A 15,333-nucleotide genomic window follows, 5' to 3' on the forward strand; every position below is an offset into this window, starting at 1 on the left:
CACAGGCCGATTAATCAACTTCAGACAGCCCAGTTCAATCCCGACCACAGCTCCCCCTGCTCTGATCTGCTCACTCTCTCTCTCACACACACACACATACACACTCTCTCTAACTGTTGAGATGTATAGAGCAGGGGAGGGCTACCATGCAAGAACACTTATCAGATTGCAGTCTACATTCTGCATGTCTTTGTGTTACACTGAGAGAAAAAGGTAGTGAGCAAAGAGGATGGGAGTAGAGTAGGGGGGTGGGATATTGAATGCTTACACCTTATTTCTGTCACAGGCCACCTATTTGTTGTGAGATCCATGAGCTCCAGTAAGGGCTTAAAGAATAATGACTAATGCTCATTTGAACAAATGACTCTCTGGGAGGTCCGATATGAGGATTTAAACCCGATATGATACCAGAGCCTTTACAAGGAGACAACACACTCCCTTGCGTTGCTGTCTTGACTTCTCATTTCATATGATAGCTTAACAACCTGGATCCAGATCAGAGGACTGCATTAATGCATGTTGCACACAGACAAACCATAGAGAATGGCTTACACTGCCCCGAAGAAAGGAAATCCTCAGAGAATCTGCTCTGACATATCAAATGCAATTCATCAAGTCACCCAAAAATTACACCACCACCATGAAGACAGACAGGAAAATAATATGCATGGCAGAATGATTTGGAAAATACACCCAAGTGTATGTTTATGACGTCCTGTAGAGCCCTGGTTATGTGCAGATATAGAATATTAGCTCCATAAGTTATTCTCAATTGCAGTCAGTCTCATTACCCACGAGCATTTCCCTGTTTCATGGAATGATGAAGAGCATTTCTGCTTCAAGTAGAATAGTGGGGTGTATACAACATTAACACATGCAGGACTCTCAGGCGTCCTATCCGAAAGGCCACTATGATTTAGGAGAGCTAATTTAGAGCAATAAGCATTGAACACCATGAAAGCATCACTGTGCTACTAGTATACAGTATGACCTTGAATAAGTAGTAAACCAACATAATAGGGTTCTTTATCTGAAGAATACTCTAATCTTTCTTTCAGACAGTACCACTGTATCTAATATATGTGTGCTTATATAGCGCCTTAATAAAAGACATAAAAAGGGAGATGTTTATATTATTGTATCTGTTTCACCACTGAGCTGCAATTCATAACCAAAAACCACTCTTAGGTTTGACAATAAAGACCTGTTTTTATTGCAATAGAGTTCATGGTTATAAACAAAAGGAATTCATCTTATTAGTCAAGTGATGTTATGAAACAACTTCTGGTCAGATATACAGCACAATCTGGGCTTGATTTCTTTATCCGTCATTTCCAATCTCCTCACAGTACAGCCTCTTAATCTAATAAGTTATTCAGGAAATATGATATTCACCAAGCAGCAGTGGTCATTTACACATAGTTAAGTTGTTTCTACCAGGGTAATTGCTGTTGGCAACAACACAGCATACTGCTCGGGCAGTTTGTGATGGCGTCTAAGAGTGATTTTGCAGCATTAGCGTCCAGGCTAGGGGGAGCATTCTGGCCAAAATGAGCAGAGCCTTTGGCAGATCCCAATCAGAGCTTTTCCATGAAGACCTCACTCTGTGAAACAGAGCAAAAACCAGAACAACTCGGAAAAATAAATCTTTTTAAGTATGGGACACTCGTCTGCCAAACTGGGCATAGTCCATTTTCTGTGCATTATTACAATTTCATGAACGGAGATACTTATTTGTGGATTGGAAAAAAAGGGTAGACATAGAATCGAGGATGTTGCGGTCTTTTCCATCATAAGGCTTGGGTGATGATCCACAGAGGGACAGGTTGTAATGAGCATACCAGAAACATTACCATTATCTTGTGATAACTGTGTTGGTCATGGACATTTCTAAGAAAGACAGTGTTGGCTCCAGCTGAGTTGCCTGAAACCCTGAGCCACCTGGTGTTTGGTAAATGTGCGCTATTTCGGACTCCTTCTATGTAAAGTCCATATCATAAACAGGTGAAGATAACTGGCAATTGCTTAATAATTTGGCAGCAAAATAAACTAAGAGCAGAAACACTAAGTCAATAAAACTGGCAGAATAGTACATCTCTCTAAAACACATATACTACATAGACATTGACACATAGATATATACACTCAGACAGTTTGTTCATGTTAGAAAATAAGGGCCATGGTCTGTAGCCATGTTTGTGTGGCACAAAAAATGTTAAAACAGGTCTCTGCTTTGCCCAGAATCAAAAATCCCAGTTCACTCGCACTTGAGTGCTCATGGAGAATATGAACCACATACTGCACCCATGATATAGTGTAGATAATATAAGCTGCTGCCTAAATATTACTGCACCATTACACTGTTATAGATTTCTACCTGTAGTGTGAACCCATCAATGGTCTTCTAATGATATGATGATAGAGCCAGGACATAGTTCCATTAATTCATCATTCGATATTCTCCTCCACAGCTTCCAGAGACCCTGCTAATACGGACATCATCTCCTGTCCCACGCACATAATAAAGGCCTGTCAGAACCACAGCGACAGCGTTATTAATTAGCACTTCTCTGAGGTGAAATTCAATCAATTGCAGGCCCTCTGATAGCTTTTTAGCAGGTTATGCAAATCGAATGTGACCAAGCCCTGTCACTGCCACAGCGGCTGCCGAGGAGAAAACCTAGCTGCACTGCACAGTCACTCCTCAGACTCCTCCTCTTCTTGCTCCTGTCACGGTGCTAACACATTCATTACTTTAACATTTGAGCTCTCCTAGCTCTGATAGCATCAGGGAGGGTGAGAAAGAGAAAGGGATAGGACGAGAAAGGGGGGTCTTAATGTTCATTTAATTAGAATTAGACATATGGCGTATGGAGCAGAGAGGATGACAGGCCCTGCAATGACTCACCTGTGGGGAATGGAGAGGCAGCACTCAGACATCATGAGATCATAGGAGTACAATAATGGATGGACAGAGGTATTTGATCTGAGTGGGCTGACTACAGCTACATGCTTTGAATTAGTATGGATTTCTATAACAGGTTTACTTAAGTAAATTTAATACTAAAGCACCTACATGGCCATAATACATTACTGTTATAGAATCTAGCATGCAGGTGGGCTGTGATATAGTTTCTGTAGTTGTATAGCAATAATACTCTTGATTCCTATGGAATATTTTTTTTGTTCTACAAAACTGATCATGTACACTCTTAAAATGTTGGACCGAGACTAAAAGATACAGAAAGAATGTCATGGTTCTTCTGTGATTATAAAGACAGACTTTGGCTACTGTACAGTCATACATCACTGCAAATACACACTTACATGAAAGCATGTGAGGATGAGGACAGCTAATGGCTCCAAAATCTCTCCTAAGAACCCATGAATTTTTCATGTCGCCGTAAAAGGACTGTCTGTGGCAAAGCTAACGGCGTCGGACGCTAATTGATCTGCGCCTTTAATGCGTGTGAAACAAGGGAGTGCCGAGCAATGCTGCAAAACTGTCATCTCAGCCTTTTTCCTCTAATGCAGCCATAAATCCTGTAGCCGTCGCCCCCTCAGTCAGATGTTTTCATTACTACCATATCAGTTTTATTGAAATTACTGACATCTGCATGTTTCAATAATTGTAGGTCTCACAAAGCTGTTGTAGCAATTTTAAAGGGGGAGGCCCCGCTCTGCATTCTGGATCAATTTTCTGCTCTCAAGGGACAAGAGAGGGAATGTGGTATTAGAAAAGGCACAGAGGCCCTGATAGATTGTGTGGTTACCCTGTGACGGAGACAAACAGTTTAATCCGGTGTAAATCGGCAGGCGCAGTGTGAGATTGTTTTATACAGAGATGTAAATTGCATTGTCAAAATCAGTCATCTTCCAGGTATGGGGCTTAACAGGAGCCACTTTAGAATGGGAAAGACAAACGCTTATCTCACTCCGCAAACCCTGGGGGGAGGCATGGAGCCACCTGGAGCTAGCTCTCTCTTTGTGAGGACAAAACACCGTCAAATGAGAGGAAACACAAATACCTGCTGAATAAGGTGTTTGGGATTTATCAAAGCTGAAAACTATGACACAAATTTGTACATGTAGCTGGCTGCACTGTAGGTTCTTATCATTTCAATGTAATGGGATCCTGGTGCAGTGCAAAACAAACAACACCACAACCTAATATAATAGACAGTATGAGACTGGGAGGTTACAGCGCCGAGGTAATGCATGTGTTCCTCCTGTTTGAATTATCTATGGTCTATCTATGCATAATGCATACTGGGATGGTTCCCATTATTATGGCGTAGCCAGGCAAATGAAATATCCCTGGAGTTTTCTCGGCGGCACAGTCCACTAAATCAATGCAGCATTTTGATAAAGCTGTGTGTCTAGATAATAAGTCAGCAATAACTACTTGCAATCATTTCATTAGGTACAGTATGGATGATACAGTTAGGGAAATGAGAAAAAGAGGGTTGAGTCTCTAATGTGGAAAGTGCTGGCTCTGTGCGTGTGTGTGTGCGCACAAGTGGATGTGTGGACTGTGACTGCAACGCGTCTACACTGCTTTACTTGTGAGTTTAAGCCTGTGTGCGTGTGTATGTTCCTGTATGACGCACAAGCATGTGCGCGTGGTAAATGTGTGTGTGTGTGTGTGTGTGTGTGTGTGTGTGTGCGTGTGTGTGTTTGGTGTGACTGGGACTAGACTGATGAGGCTTTAGTATATCTGTCAGGCACAGTTTGGGGATTGGAGGAGTAGGCGTGCAGGAGCCATTGGCCATACATCTCTATTACACTAGATGGTCACCACAGTGGCCAGCTGTTTATTCTCATTAGCTCACACGTTGGCCGTCCAAACCGACTCTCTACAGCCTTGCAAAAAGCCAAGTCCATTGTGGTCCAGTTTTAACCAGTCCAAAACAGATGTAGTCACATTTGAAGTGTGCTGTTTTTTGTCAGTATATTGGAAAAAACTGCACTGCAAAAGGAAGAAAAAAATGCCCACAATGACACACAAAGCAGGAAGTATATCGGCAAAAATCAATATTGATGATCAATTCTACCTTACAGCCACTCAATATAATTCCTCCCATATGCTTGGTGAAGAATCATAGGTTTTGGATATAAAATTAATTTTCTACATCACAATAGTTGTCTACTGTACAGTGAAAATGCAGCCGTGTGACAGTGAAGCAGACATATTAGCAGGCTCTCTTGGTGTGGGATATGAGAGAAAAGGCTGCTTTTTCATAGCAGTGCACAGACAAGGCTGCAGTGAGAAAAGCTAATGGCTATGATTAATGACAAAGGGCCAGAGGAGAGCCGGGACACAGACGCTACATATATCATCCTCTCCCATCAGTCAGTGCACCTCCCAGGACCCTCTCGGCAGGGGGCAGCGGACAAGGAGGGAGGGTGGGGGGGGGAAGTAAGAGTGAGAGAGGGAGAAACAGAGAGAGGGAGAAGAGAGAGCATTATCTACTCCCAGTCCTTTACACACAGGAATTGCTTCTCTCTTTCTTCTTGGGGGAAAGTGAAAAAAAACAAGTGACAAAGAGGTGATAAGGTGAACAAGAAAATGGCGTGTAAAATAACTGGGAGATATTCTGTGAGAGAGGAAGAGAGAGGGGGAAAGGGAGAGAGCAGTCTGTGATCGTTCCTGATTTCAAGCAACTTGACTCTTTGCATGCCGAAGCCACATTTCCAAGGTCTTATCTGCCATATGGTCTGCCCTGTTTAGATGATTTATTAGGTGAGGAAAAGAGCACAGATAAATTTTACTGTGTTTCCTTGCATAGGCAACCTGTGGTGTCAATAACAAAACTCAGATGTCTTTAATGAAAACTTTTAGTACCGAAAAGGTAACCATCTATTTATGAGTCACTATAATATTACACTGGCAAAAAGAAATTATCTGTGCTTCTCACGCACTCTACAAAGAAAGGCCTGAACTGGAGCAGGGGGGAGAGCACAGATCATATCCATATGTCAGCAGCTCCCAAGCGCCCTGCATTTAACATGGCGCGGGTGTATTTCTGCTTAATTGAAGCATTCAGCTGTTTACAGCTCACACAAAAACAGCAAGGGTTTATTTATGGCCAATTATAGAGTAGTGTTTTGAGTGAAGGGGGCCCATTATGGATTCCAGCCCTTTTGATTCTAATTAGTCACTGTGTTCAGGTTTTTGGTTTACATGCCTGATTTACTGAGGGGTAGGCGGTGGGGGTGAGAATTAATTTCCTATTAAACAACATATGCCCCTTACTAAATCAGACAAAAGCTTGCTGAGAAACAAGACATGAAAACAATAACTGTAGAACAACCTGCTCTAGCGCTGTAGTGTTTACCTCTCAACTCTCCCTTTTATGTGCAGAAATTAAGAAATAAAAAGACAGGGTACATAAACAACAGAAATCTGGCTCTTCTGTGCTGATCTAACTTTGCTTTTTGTGTATAATTAAATACTTTTATGCCAGTCTCATTTATCCTGAAGTCATGGGAAAGTTTTGGTTGTACTGCTTATAGAAAATAATATCACAATAAGAGAAATAATAGACTTTAATATAATTTGATTGAAACAACTTTAAACTTGTTCAAATATCAATGTGTCACATGATTAACTATACCAAAGAGATCAAATAAATATGTGTTGTAAGTAACTTGTAAAAATTTGTATTATTTTAAGTTTCTGATTACAAATGTAGAGACTCAGTGGTTTTCTTTTCACTTGCCTTGCCTTAAACTGATGACATGTGTAAGCTATTCATTACGTGAAAACGGTTTGCCAAACATGTGCCAACAGCTTCCCAACAATGAACTGTTAATTTGCAACTAAATGGGAGCAGAACGCATTGGAGATTTCATTTGCAAACCAAAGCTGGCCCTTTGAAGTACAAATATTCTACATTTAACAAGTTAGAGTCACAAAGGTCAGAGAGGACAAAAGGACTGATTCACAGAATCAATGTCAATATGTTACTAAAATCCTTAAACAGCCACCCGTTTTCATAATAAAACAATAACCCACAGTAAGGGGAGTGAAATGTAGTGGCACAGCACGAACATAAAATTGTATCTAAAATCTAATTGCTAAGAAAAGAACATAGTAAAAATAATTGATGCATAAGATTTAATGTTGTTCTCTTGTTTTATGATCAATGGATAACCAGCACTGTTCTACTTTGTTCCTCTCTTAAAGCTTTTTGACTTATTTATGGTGACTGTGTAGCAATTAATATTGCACAGGCTGCATTGTCATTTTTCAAGCCATTTCCCAGGAAATGTTCTACACCCCGTAATGGCCCCTCTAACGCTGTAGCTGTCATGTCCTGGACAGCTGCATTTTTACAAGACAAACTCAGACACGTCACACTCATCTCTCTGTGGACTAACTTGCTGCTCATTGCCATACAATAAACACACACACATACACAGACCCACACAGAGGCCAAGGCCAGCAGCTGTTAATAGCTGCATGGAAAACTTTGATTAATATTTCACCCCTTGTTGCAGGGCTGCTGAGCGAGTATCACCTTCCAAACAGTGTCCCATGAAACCTTTTCTTTCAGGGACCCCACTCTGCCAGGTGGCGATGATAAATCTGTTAGAAGGATCTCCCAAAACCTCATCAGGCTAATTACAGTGTAGCCATGCAGCTCTGATGCATGTCTACGTCTGTGCCTGTGTGCACACATGTTTAGGTGGAGGTTTGGACTGTAGCCAGGTTACCAGTGCAAGAGCATGCTATGCTATAAGAAATTGAGTCCTCAGCTTTCAAATTAGCTAGCTCTCAAGCAGAATTCAAATCACTTCCCTCGTGTTCAATCTCAGCCACCATGTGCTTAGAAACTTCAGGCTTTGGTCAAACCTTTCACTCAGATTCAGCAGGCCATACTTGGTCCATCTCAGGGGAGGGAGTTTGGCTATGATACATAACAAACACAGGCATGAAGGGTGTGAAAACAAACTTGGCTGACACACTTGGATGTAAACAGTCGTGTTCCACAGAGGGTGTTTTTTCACTGTTGTTGTCATTAAATTGGAGGGGCAAAGTGACAAAAACCTTGACTATCAACATCTTGTACTGTTTTACAACTGTAAAATGCTGACAACAAATGTGACAACATCATTAAGTCGAAACACAGCCTGTGCATACAATGGTTCGAGTGTTAGTGTTTCACAAAAAAGAGATGTATGACACATTTTGCATGTGTTTCACATGGAATAAGTCAACCGAATGAAAAGAAAATGGAAAATTAACTTACATTAAGATACACACACAAAAAATTTAGCCTATATATGACCATTTATATACAGAAAAAATGAAAATGGATTAAACCTATACTATCTATATTGTTATATTATTATTATCATTACTATTATTATATTTTATACAGCTACTTAATAATGATCATGGACTTCAAATCACAGACTTCAGACAATGTGCTAATGTGTTATCAATAATAACCTGTTTGCCTCCATCTGCTCCCACACACTGAATGTGACAACAGCACCAGTAATACCACAAAGACGTGTATGAGAGAAATATGAGCATATTTGTGTCATCCCACACCTCGGCGTGTATACTGCCGAATGGCGCAGCTTCTCTGTCAGCTGTTGTCTTTTGTTTCTACACACCTCACACTGGTTGCAGCACCTGTCTTTCCCATTCCTCTGTGAAGACTGTGTAGAAGGATAGAGGATAGAGTAGGTGTGTGTCACCTGGGGTCTTCTGACTGAGAGAGGCTGTCATGCCCATCACTGCCCCAGCAGGCCCGCCAATCACACACAGGCAGGCTCACACTGAGACAAGGCCAGGAAAAACAAGCAAACAAGACAACAATCGACAACAATCTTTAAACACGCTTGTCATTCTCCTCGGAGAGATTTCCATTTCAGCTACATAAGCGGCACATAAAAACACGACAGCCATCGCCAACAATCTCTAAACACAACTCTGGTGTTCTCCCTCCTCTGAGAGATTACAGATTTCCAGCCATTTAGTAGAGAATGAGAAGCATCTGCAGATTGAGGGGATTGGCACAGCACGCGCTGGCGTGTCGCAGCCTGACTGGGTTGAGCACGGTGTGGCGTGTCATTTTTGGGCGCGCTGTTGCTCAACATCAAGAGAAATCGATGGCGTCTCCACAGGGGCAGGGAGGCCTGTGGAATAGAGGAGCTTCTCAGGTCTGTTTGAACTCATTTTCTTTTCTGGGCGGTTGCCCCCTCGCTCAGCCCCCTAAGGCATCTCCCTCACAGCAGGCCCTGACAGCTTGACACATTGACAGCTGCTGCTGAATGACAACTGATTTGTACAAATTTCAAGCCTTATAAATCTACCTGTCACAACAAGAGCATAAAAGAGCTCGGACCCAGCAGGTAATTCGGAAGTGGTGGGGGAAGAAGAAGAAAGGTCTGCTTCCTCCTACTCCTCTTCCTCATACTTGACAGCCCAGTCTGAGAGGGAGAAAGAAAAAGACAGGAGATAGAGAGTAAAAAAGACAATATGGCTCTTATTTCCTTTCCTGCCAGTATATCATCATCCTCTCCTCAGGTCCACTTTGAATAAGAACTGGTGAAACCATTTTCTTGCCAACAGGTGATCAATTGTCTCATTTAGAGATTATAAAGAGTGGATTGAAAATGGAAAAGTGCAATTTTGTTTTACACCAACATTAAAGCACCGCCACCTGCTACTCACAGGATTATCACATCAGCCTGCTTCTCAAGGTTCTCACTGGGTAAATGAGAAGGCTTTTTTTACGGTATTTAAACAATATCCAATACTGCACTGCTGTAGTGCCCCCTACCTCCCCACCCCCAGCCTTTCATCTGTTGATAATGGCAGACCTGGCAGGCAAGGCCTATAGCTGCAATAAATCCTCTTCAGGAGTATATCTTATAGCTAGATATAAACTATGAGAGACGGGGGCAGAAGAAAATCAATAGAAGTGACAAACAGAGAAAAGGGTTTATAATTCTAAATGAGTTGTCTTTCTCATTTTTACAGGGATGGTGGCTTGTCTGTCCTGGCCAGCAACAGCAATTTATCACCACCAATTCAATGTAAACATAACTGTGATACATACTCTTCTGTAAATGTACCTGTTTCATTGTTAACCCATTCTTTAAATTCAAAAATATAATGTGACATGCTGCTGACATATGGCTATTATAGCTGCTAAGGCCACCACGCTCCTATGCTCTCTGATAAAACACAGTGATCTAACACTACAAACACACTCATCTTTACCTGTGTTTGGCTTCACTTTAAGGAACAATGAGAAGCAGATCAGGTGATAACAGCAAAGAGGTCACCCAGTCTCTCCGTTACAACTCATCCATGCTGGGCTCAGCATGCTCCCACTGTTAAACAGGAATCACATAACTGACCGATGACACTTCTTGTGCTTGTTTACTGCTGGTTGTGATGGGTGTCGGATTGCTATAGGCAATGACTGGGACCAGACTGAATCTGCAGAGCAGGCTGTTTTATGTGAAACTGCACTGTTTGCATGCAATCTGACAGTTGGTAATATGTGTTTTGTGGATGGGCATGAGTCATTAAACTAAGATTGACTGCCACAATTATCAGAAAATCAGTGTACAACAACACAGAGTAAATGCACATCGTCATTGGCAACATGGATCATGAATGGCTCTCAAAGTGGCTGTATGAACTCCAGTTCTGTGGGGAAGACAACAACTACATGCTTTCCTAAACTCGCTAACTTACTCTTTCAACATTGTAGAACTGCCTGCTAAACCTCCCCTATTTGCAAGTAGGCAAAACACTCTAATCCTCCATTTGTGTGTATTCATCCCTGTCCTAAATGTGCCCTTCCGCACTCTAACCCTCAAAGACCCTTCCCTTCATGCAGCCACCGACCCTGCTGTTTGATTAAGACTTAGCCCACTGCTTTATCCCTGGACAGGACCCCGGCTGGGCCAAAAAGCACGAGTTAAGCAAAGGGATTATCAGTGCCACTCCCATCGAGGCAGTCAAACTGTCACACAGATCAAAGCGGTTCCCAGCTGACCCTCAGTCATTTAAGGCAGGTGTCCTCTCATATTCTAATGCTGGGAGAAGTGCACGAACTCAGCTATTGAAAAAGGTACGGCAGGATTGTTTGCCTGCCATAACTGGAATCGCTGCCGTACATCATCTGAGGATTTGTTTTTAGTAAGTCATGTTGAATGAAGTGCAATGTGTAAAGCTGAATAGGATTGTTATTTATCCCTCATTAAACTTTTGCACATGTATCAGCAGGACATATAATCTATGTGTGCCTTCACTAAATAATTAAAACTTTTTTTAATATCAAGTATATCACAACAGTCTATAACAAGAAATATTTTAAACCTAACATCAAATAAAACTCGTTGCAAATTTGTATTACAAAATGAGAATCTTGACAACATGTCGACAACTGGATAATGCTGAACATTGATCGTGCAATACATGTTACCACAGTGTTAAAGTAGAGTACCAGTAAATAGCAGGCTTTATTGCGTTTTCTATTTTACTAATATGCAAGACTGTAATACCAAATATGTAGAATTCACTTCAATACACAATGGAAAAATTGGAAAATGAATGCTGTAATATGTTTTTGACAGCTGTTATTTACCCCAAACAAAACAGCAATAGAGCAATAGTCAGATGTTTTTACTGTGAGATCACAGTTGATGACAAGAGTCCTGTTATGTCTTGATAATTTGGGAACATTGGCATGACAAGCATCAGTGCCGTAAATAAGTGAACACAGACTCGACATGTCCCTCAAGACCTCCCAAATAACGCTGGTGCAAAATCACTTCCCTCAGCAGCCCAGAACATCAGAGGAAGCAAAGGGGTGGGGAAGAAGGAGAGAGCAACAAAGAAGTTAAGAGCAAATGAGATAAAGAAAGACTGATAAAAAAAACATAACTGGAAAGAAAAAAAGGGTGATAGAAATGCTTGCCCAAGAGTCACACAATCATTAAAGGCACTGAATGGTTCTTATTATGGCATCTGAAGCCCAGCTGGCCTTGGATTCAGCAGGTCGGCTGTAGTTCAGCTGAGGGTCTTGTGATCCGGGGGTGGGGGAGGGACTTGGCTGGAGCAGGAGGAGTTGGGACTGAGGGTCTTGGTAGGGCAAAGGGATGACGGATGGGCCTAGGGGTGAATGCCAAAACCATAAATCCAACCTCAGCCTGACCCCAGGTTCCTATAAAGTTTATTTACATTTTCACATTGCGTCCACCTCTAAAACATCTATGTTTAGACATTTAAAAGCAGCGTGACGCGCCCATCTATCTTGCCACCAAGCTCTCACAGAGGACAGGGAGCTGGGACCAGTTTATCCCACCCTGACCTGAATGACTATCTGCTCATATTCTCCCCTGTTCAAGGATCATTCAAAAGATCTTTTATTAATTGCAGGTTTGTGAAGGGAAATTCTATTTATATTACCCTGCAGCTGCCTTTATAGCTCGCCTAGTGAGCTGTGACTGCGTTGTGAGGCATTTAGGAACTTTAAACCTTCTTCATATTGTGTTTGATATCTTTCCCACATGTTATTCCCAGACTCATTTACTAATGTTTATTTGCATTGATTTAAGCCTTCATTTAAAGATTAAATTAGATTAACTGGAAGACATTGGCAGTAAAGTACTAACCACAGTATCACATTTCCTACTGTGGGGTGTCATGGGGATCGTGTCTATTTACACTTCAATTCCTTTAATGATTTTCATTCAGAAATCAGTTCAGTGTTTAGTCTCATCAGTCCCAACTAGAATGATTTCTGCCAACGTTAAATACAAAACTACTCAACTGTAATTAGCAGTAGCAAGAATTCACTGTTTTACTGCCAAAACACTAAACAAAACACACACAAAAAACCTTACCAAGCCAAAGGAGCTCACATGCTTTTAACTCTTTTCTTCTGTTTGTGAAAAGCGAGATAAATAAATAACCAAAGGCAACATCCTGCCGTTTCACTTTCCTGCAGCCCCCATACACTGCTCTTTTTGATTTGGGCGCCTGTTGAGAAACCTTGTTTGGACAGCCATGGGGTGGAGCTGCCAGGCTTATAAGTCTGCCACAGAACACAGGCGCAAACAGGGCAGCCCGCAGGGGTCCTCTCATCAGCAGAGGGAGGGGATTCTACCACCTTAGTGGGTGAGAAAGGCACAGTATTATTACACCCCATCAAGGAAACTCCAGCTGACAATAAATCCCTGAGTGCTTTACAGTGCAGACAGTGAGCATGGAAGAGTGCCACTGAGAGTGAGAGGGGAGGAGGGAGAGGAGACAAGGAGATGAGGGGAGGGAAGGGGGAGGAGGACTATCCCTCAAAAGGCCATAAAGCCTTCAGGCTGTCATTCAGGGCAAGAACCATGGCAACGGAAAGTGTTTGGAAATTCCTTTTTTTAAACTGAAAGATTTTCAGAGCACAGTTGATCGGTCACAGTTATTACATTCCTTTTAAGGCTAATAAATGTCTGACTTCACGAGGCAATTAGAAATAAAAGAACACTGTTACATCTATTTGTTTTTCACAAGCTCCGCTGAATGCTTTCTGTCTTGCAAATGTATGTCAACGTGTGCACAATACAAATTTTATTACCAATAACTTCATTCTACTTAAAAAAAAAATAGATCACACAGTGGAAAACAATGTACGGGGCAGTTGGCTGCAGGCAAAACCATTACTCGAAGAGTGTCCTGTCAGAAAAATCTGCCAAGAGCTAAAAGAAAAATACACATATAAAATAATCACTGATGATTCTGGGCTAGTTCTGTGGTGGAGACAGCGCTGTATGGCCTTGTGTGAGAAAACAGGGAACATGCCTAAGTTATTACTGCAGGAAGGCAATCTGTCAAAGCCAGGCTGTTCTGGCATAGCCAATACCACTGGTGAGATCAGAGAGTCAGATTCTGCTTGCAATTACTGCTAAAGGACCTTGGATGCAGGCAGCCTGCTATCAATTATTTCCCTGGCCCTAGACACTTGGAGCTGTCAAAGCCCTACTGTCTTCTGTTTTGTAACAGAGGGCCCTCTGAGGCTCAGAGGAAGCCTAGCCTCTCTCCGACAGCAAGGGAAGATAGTTTGTGTCATTAAGTGGCGCTATTATGGATTCACAAACACTTCAGAGTATGTTTTTCTCCTACTTTTCTTGCTCTTTCCAATCTGTTACTGTACTATACCATGCTGCCTCTGCCTGTATCTGTTTCTCTCTCTCACTCAGCCCATGATGAGTGGATTAAAACTAAAAAGAGAAGACAAACCACAAAGAGAAGTGTTCTGGCTGACAGCTCTGACCTGGGTATTTATGTTGAGGCTCTCGGCTCTGATATTCACCCTGGCTACTTTATGTGCACTGCACACGGCCCCTCAAAGGGTACAGAGATCCCCTGTGCCCAGCTGAACATTTCCGTACCAACTGGTACTCTGACCAAACTGCCCCCCGTAATAAATGTGTTTATTTCACATTATTTTACAAAATTAAAAATATATAATATGTTTATTCCCCTTGTCTCCATTTTAAATTACCCCTAAATTATAATGATGAGGCAATTTAGCAATAGCCTAATGTGATATAAATTAAATTTACATATGCACCATTGAGCCACTTAATCCAGCTGCATGTTGTTGTGCATCCTTCCTTCCTTGTGGAATAAAGGATAGAGAGGGATAGATTAATCATTTTTCCACAGGATGACATTACTTTGGCCCACTCAGCCCTGAGCTGTCCCCCAGGGCAAGCCCCTGGATCATCCAGGACCAGAGCTTTGGCACAAAACGACAGATTCCCCCCCCACAGCCCCTGCCAAGTTCCAGGACCTTATCACTGAAAATTACATTCTTATGGTAAGCAAATGTGCTCTAAAGCAATACTGCAGTTGCCAGTTGCACGAAACTGTCAGGGAAGGGAGGAAAGGTCATTTGCTGTGTGGGTTTCAGCAAGTAAAATATGGCACGTACAGTATGTGATGTGTGTGTGTTTATGGGTGGGTGTGTAAGTGTACACACATGCACCTAGGTGGAAGAACTGGGGTTCAAGGGATGATAGCAAGGTTATTGTCAACTAAGCTCCTCAAGGTCAGCTGCCATCATCAGCACAGGTATTATCTCCTGACGCAGACAGCTAATGTACTGCAGCTTTGTCCTTGAAACGAACCGTGGTGAATAGATGGTTAATCCATTTTTTATTTGTTTTGCTTTGATGAAATTCGACTGATGACTTTTACATGTGTATGTTACATAGTTTGAAACAAAAAAACTTAGTCATATAAATTATCTGCATGTCCTAAGTTAAACCAGAGAGACCTTGATAGCATAAGAAAAGAATTCC

The 15,333-nt window shown here is 41.9% G+C and overlaps 1 protein-coding gene across 3 annotated transcripts in view; it reads right to left on the minus strand.

Moving 5' to 3' along the window:
* The window catches only part of lrmda (leucine rich melanocyte differentiation associated), a 206,905-nt gene that overhangs the window by 163,055 nt on the left and 28,517 nt on the right, over nt 1-15,333 (minus strand). Inside the window, exon 1 of one of the 3 annotated variants that reach the window (XM_044214271.1) lies at nt 2,378-2,409. The exons of the other annotated variants lie outside the window; for them this stretch is intronic. Within the exon in view, the coding sequence (XP_044070206.1) occupies nt 2,378-2,394 (17 nt within the window). The 5' untranslated portion in view covers nt 2,395-2,409. Of the gene's footprint in view, nt 1-2,377; nt 2,410-15,333 lie in introns of those variants that run through there. 3 annotated transcript variants of the gene reach the window in all.

This window comes from Siniperca chuatsi, linkage group LG11 (genome assembly GCF_020085105.1).
Source record: "Siniperca chuatsi isolate FFG_IHB_CAS linkage group LG11, ASM2008510v1, whole genome shotgun sequence".
Lineage (NCBI taxonomy): Eukaryota > Metazoa > Chordata > Actinopteri > Centrarchiformes > Sinipercidae > Siniperca > Siniperca chuatsi.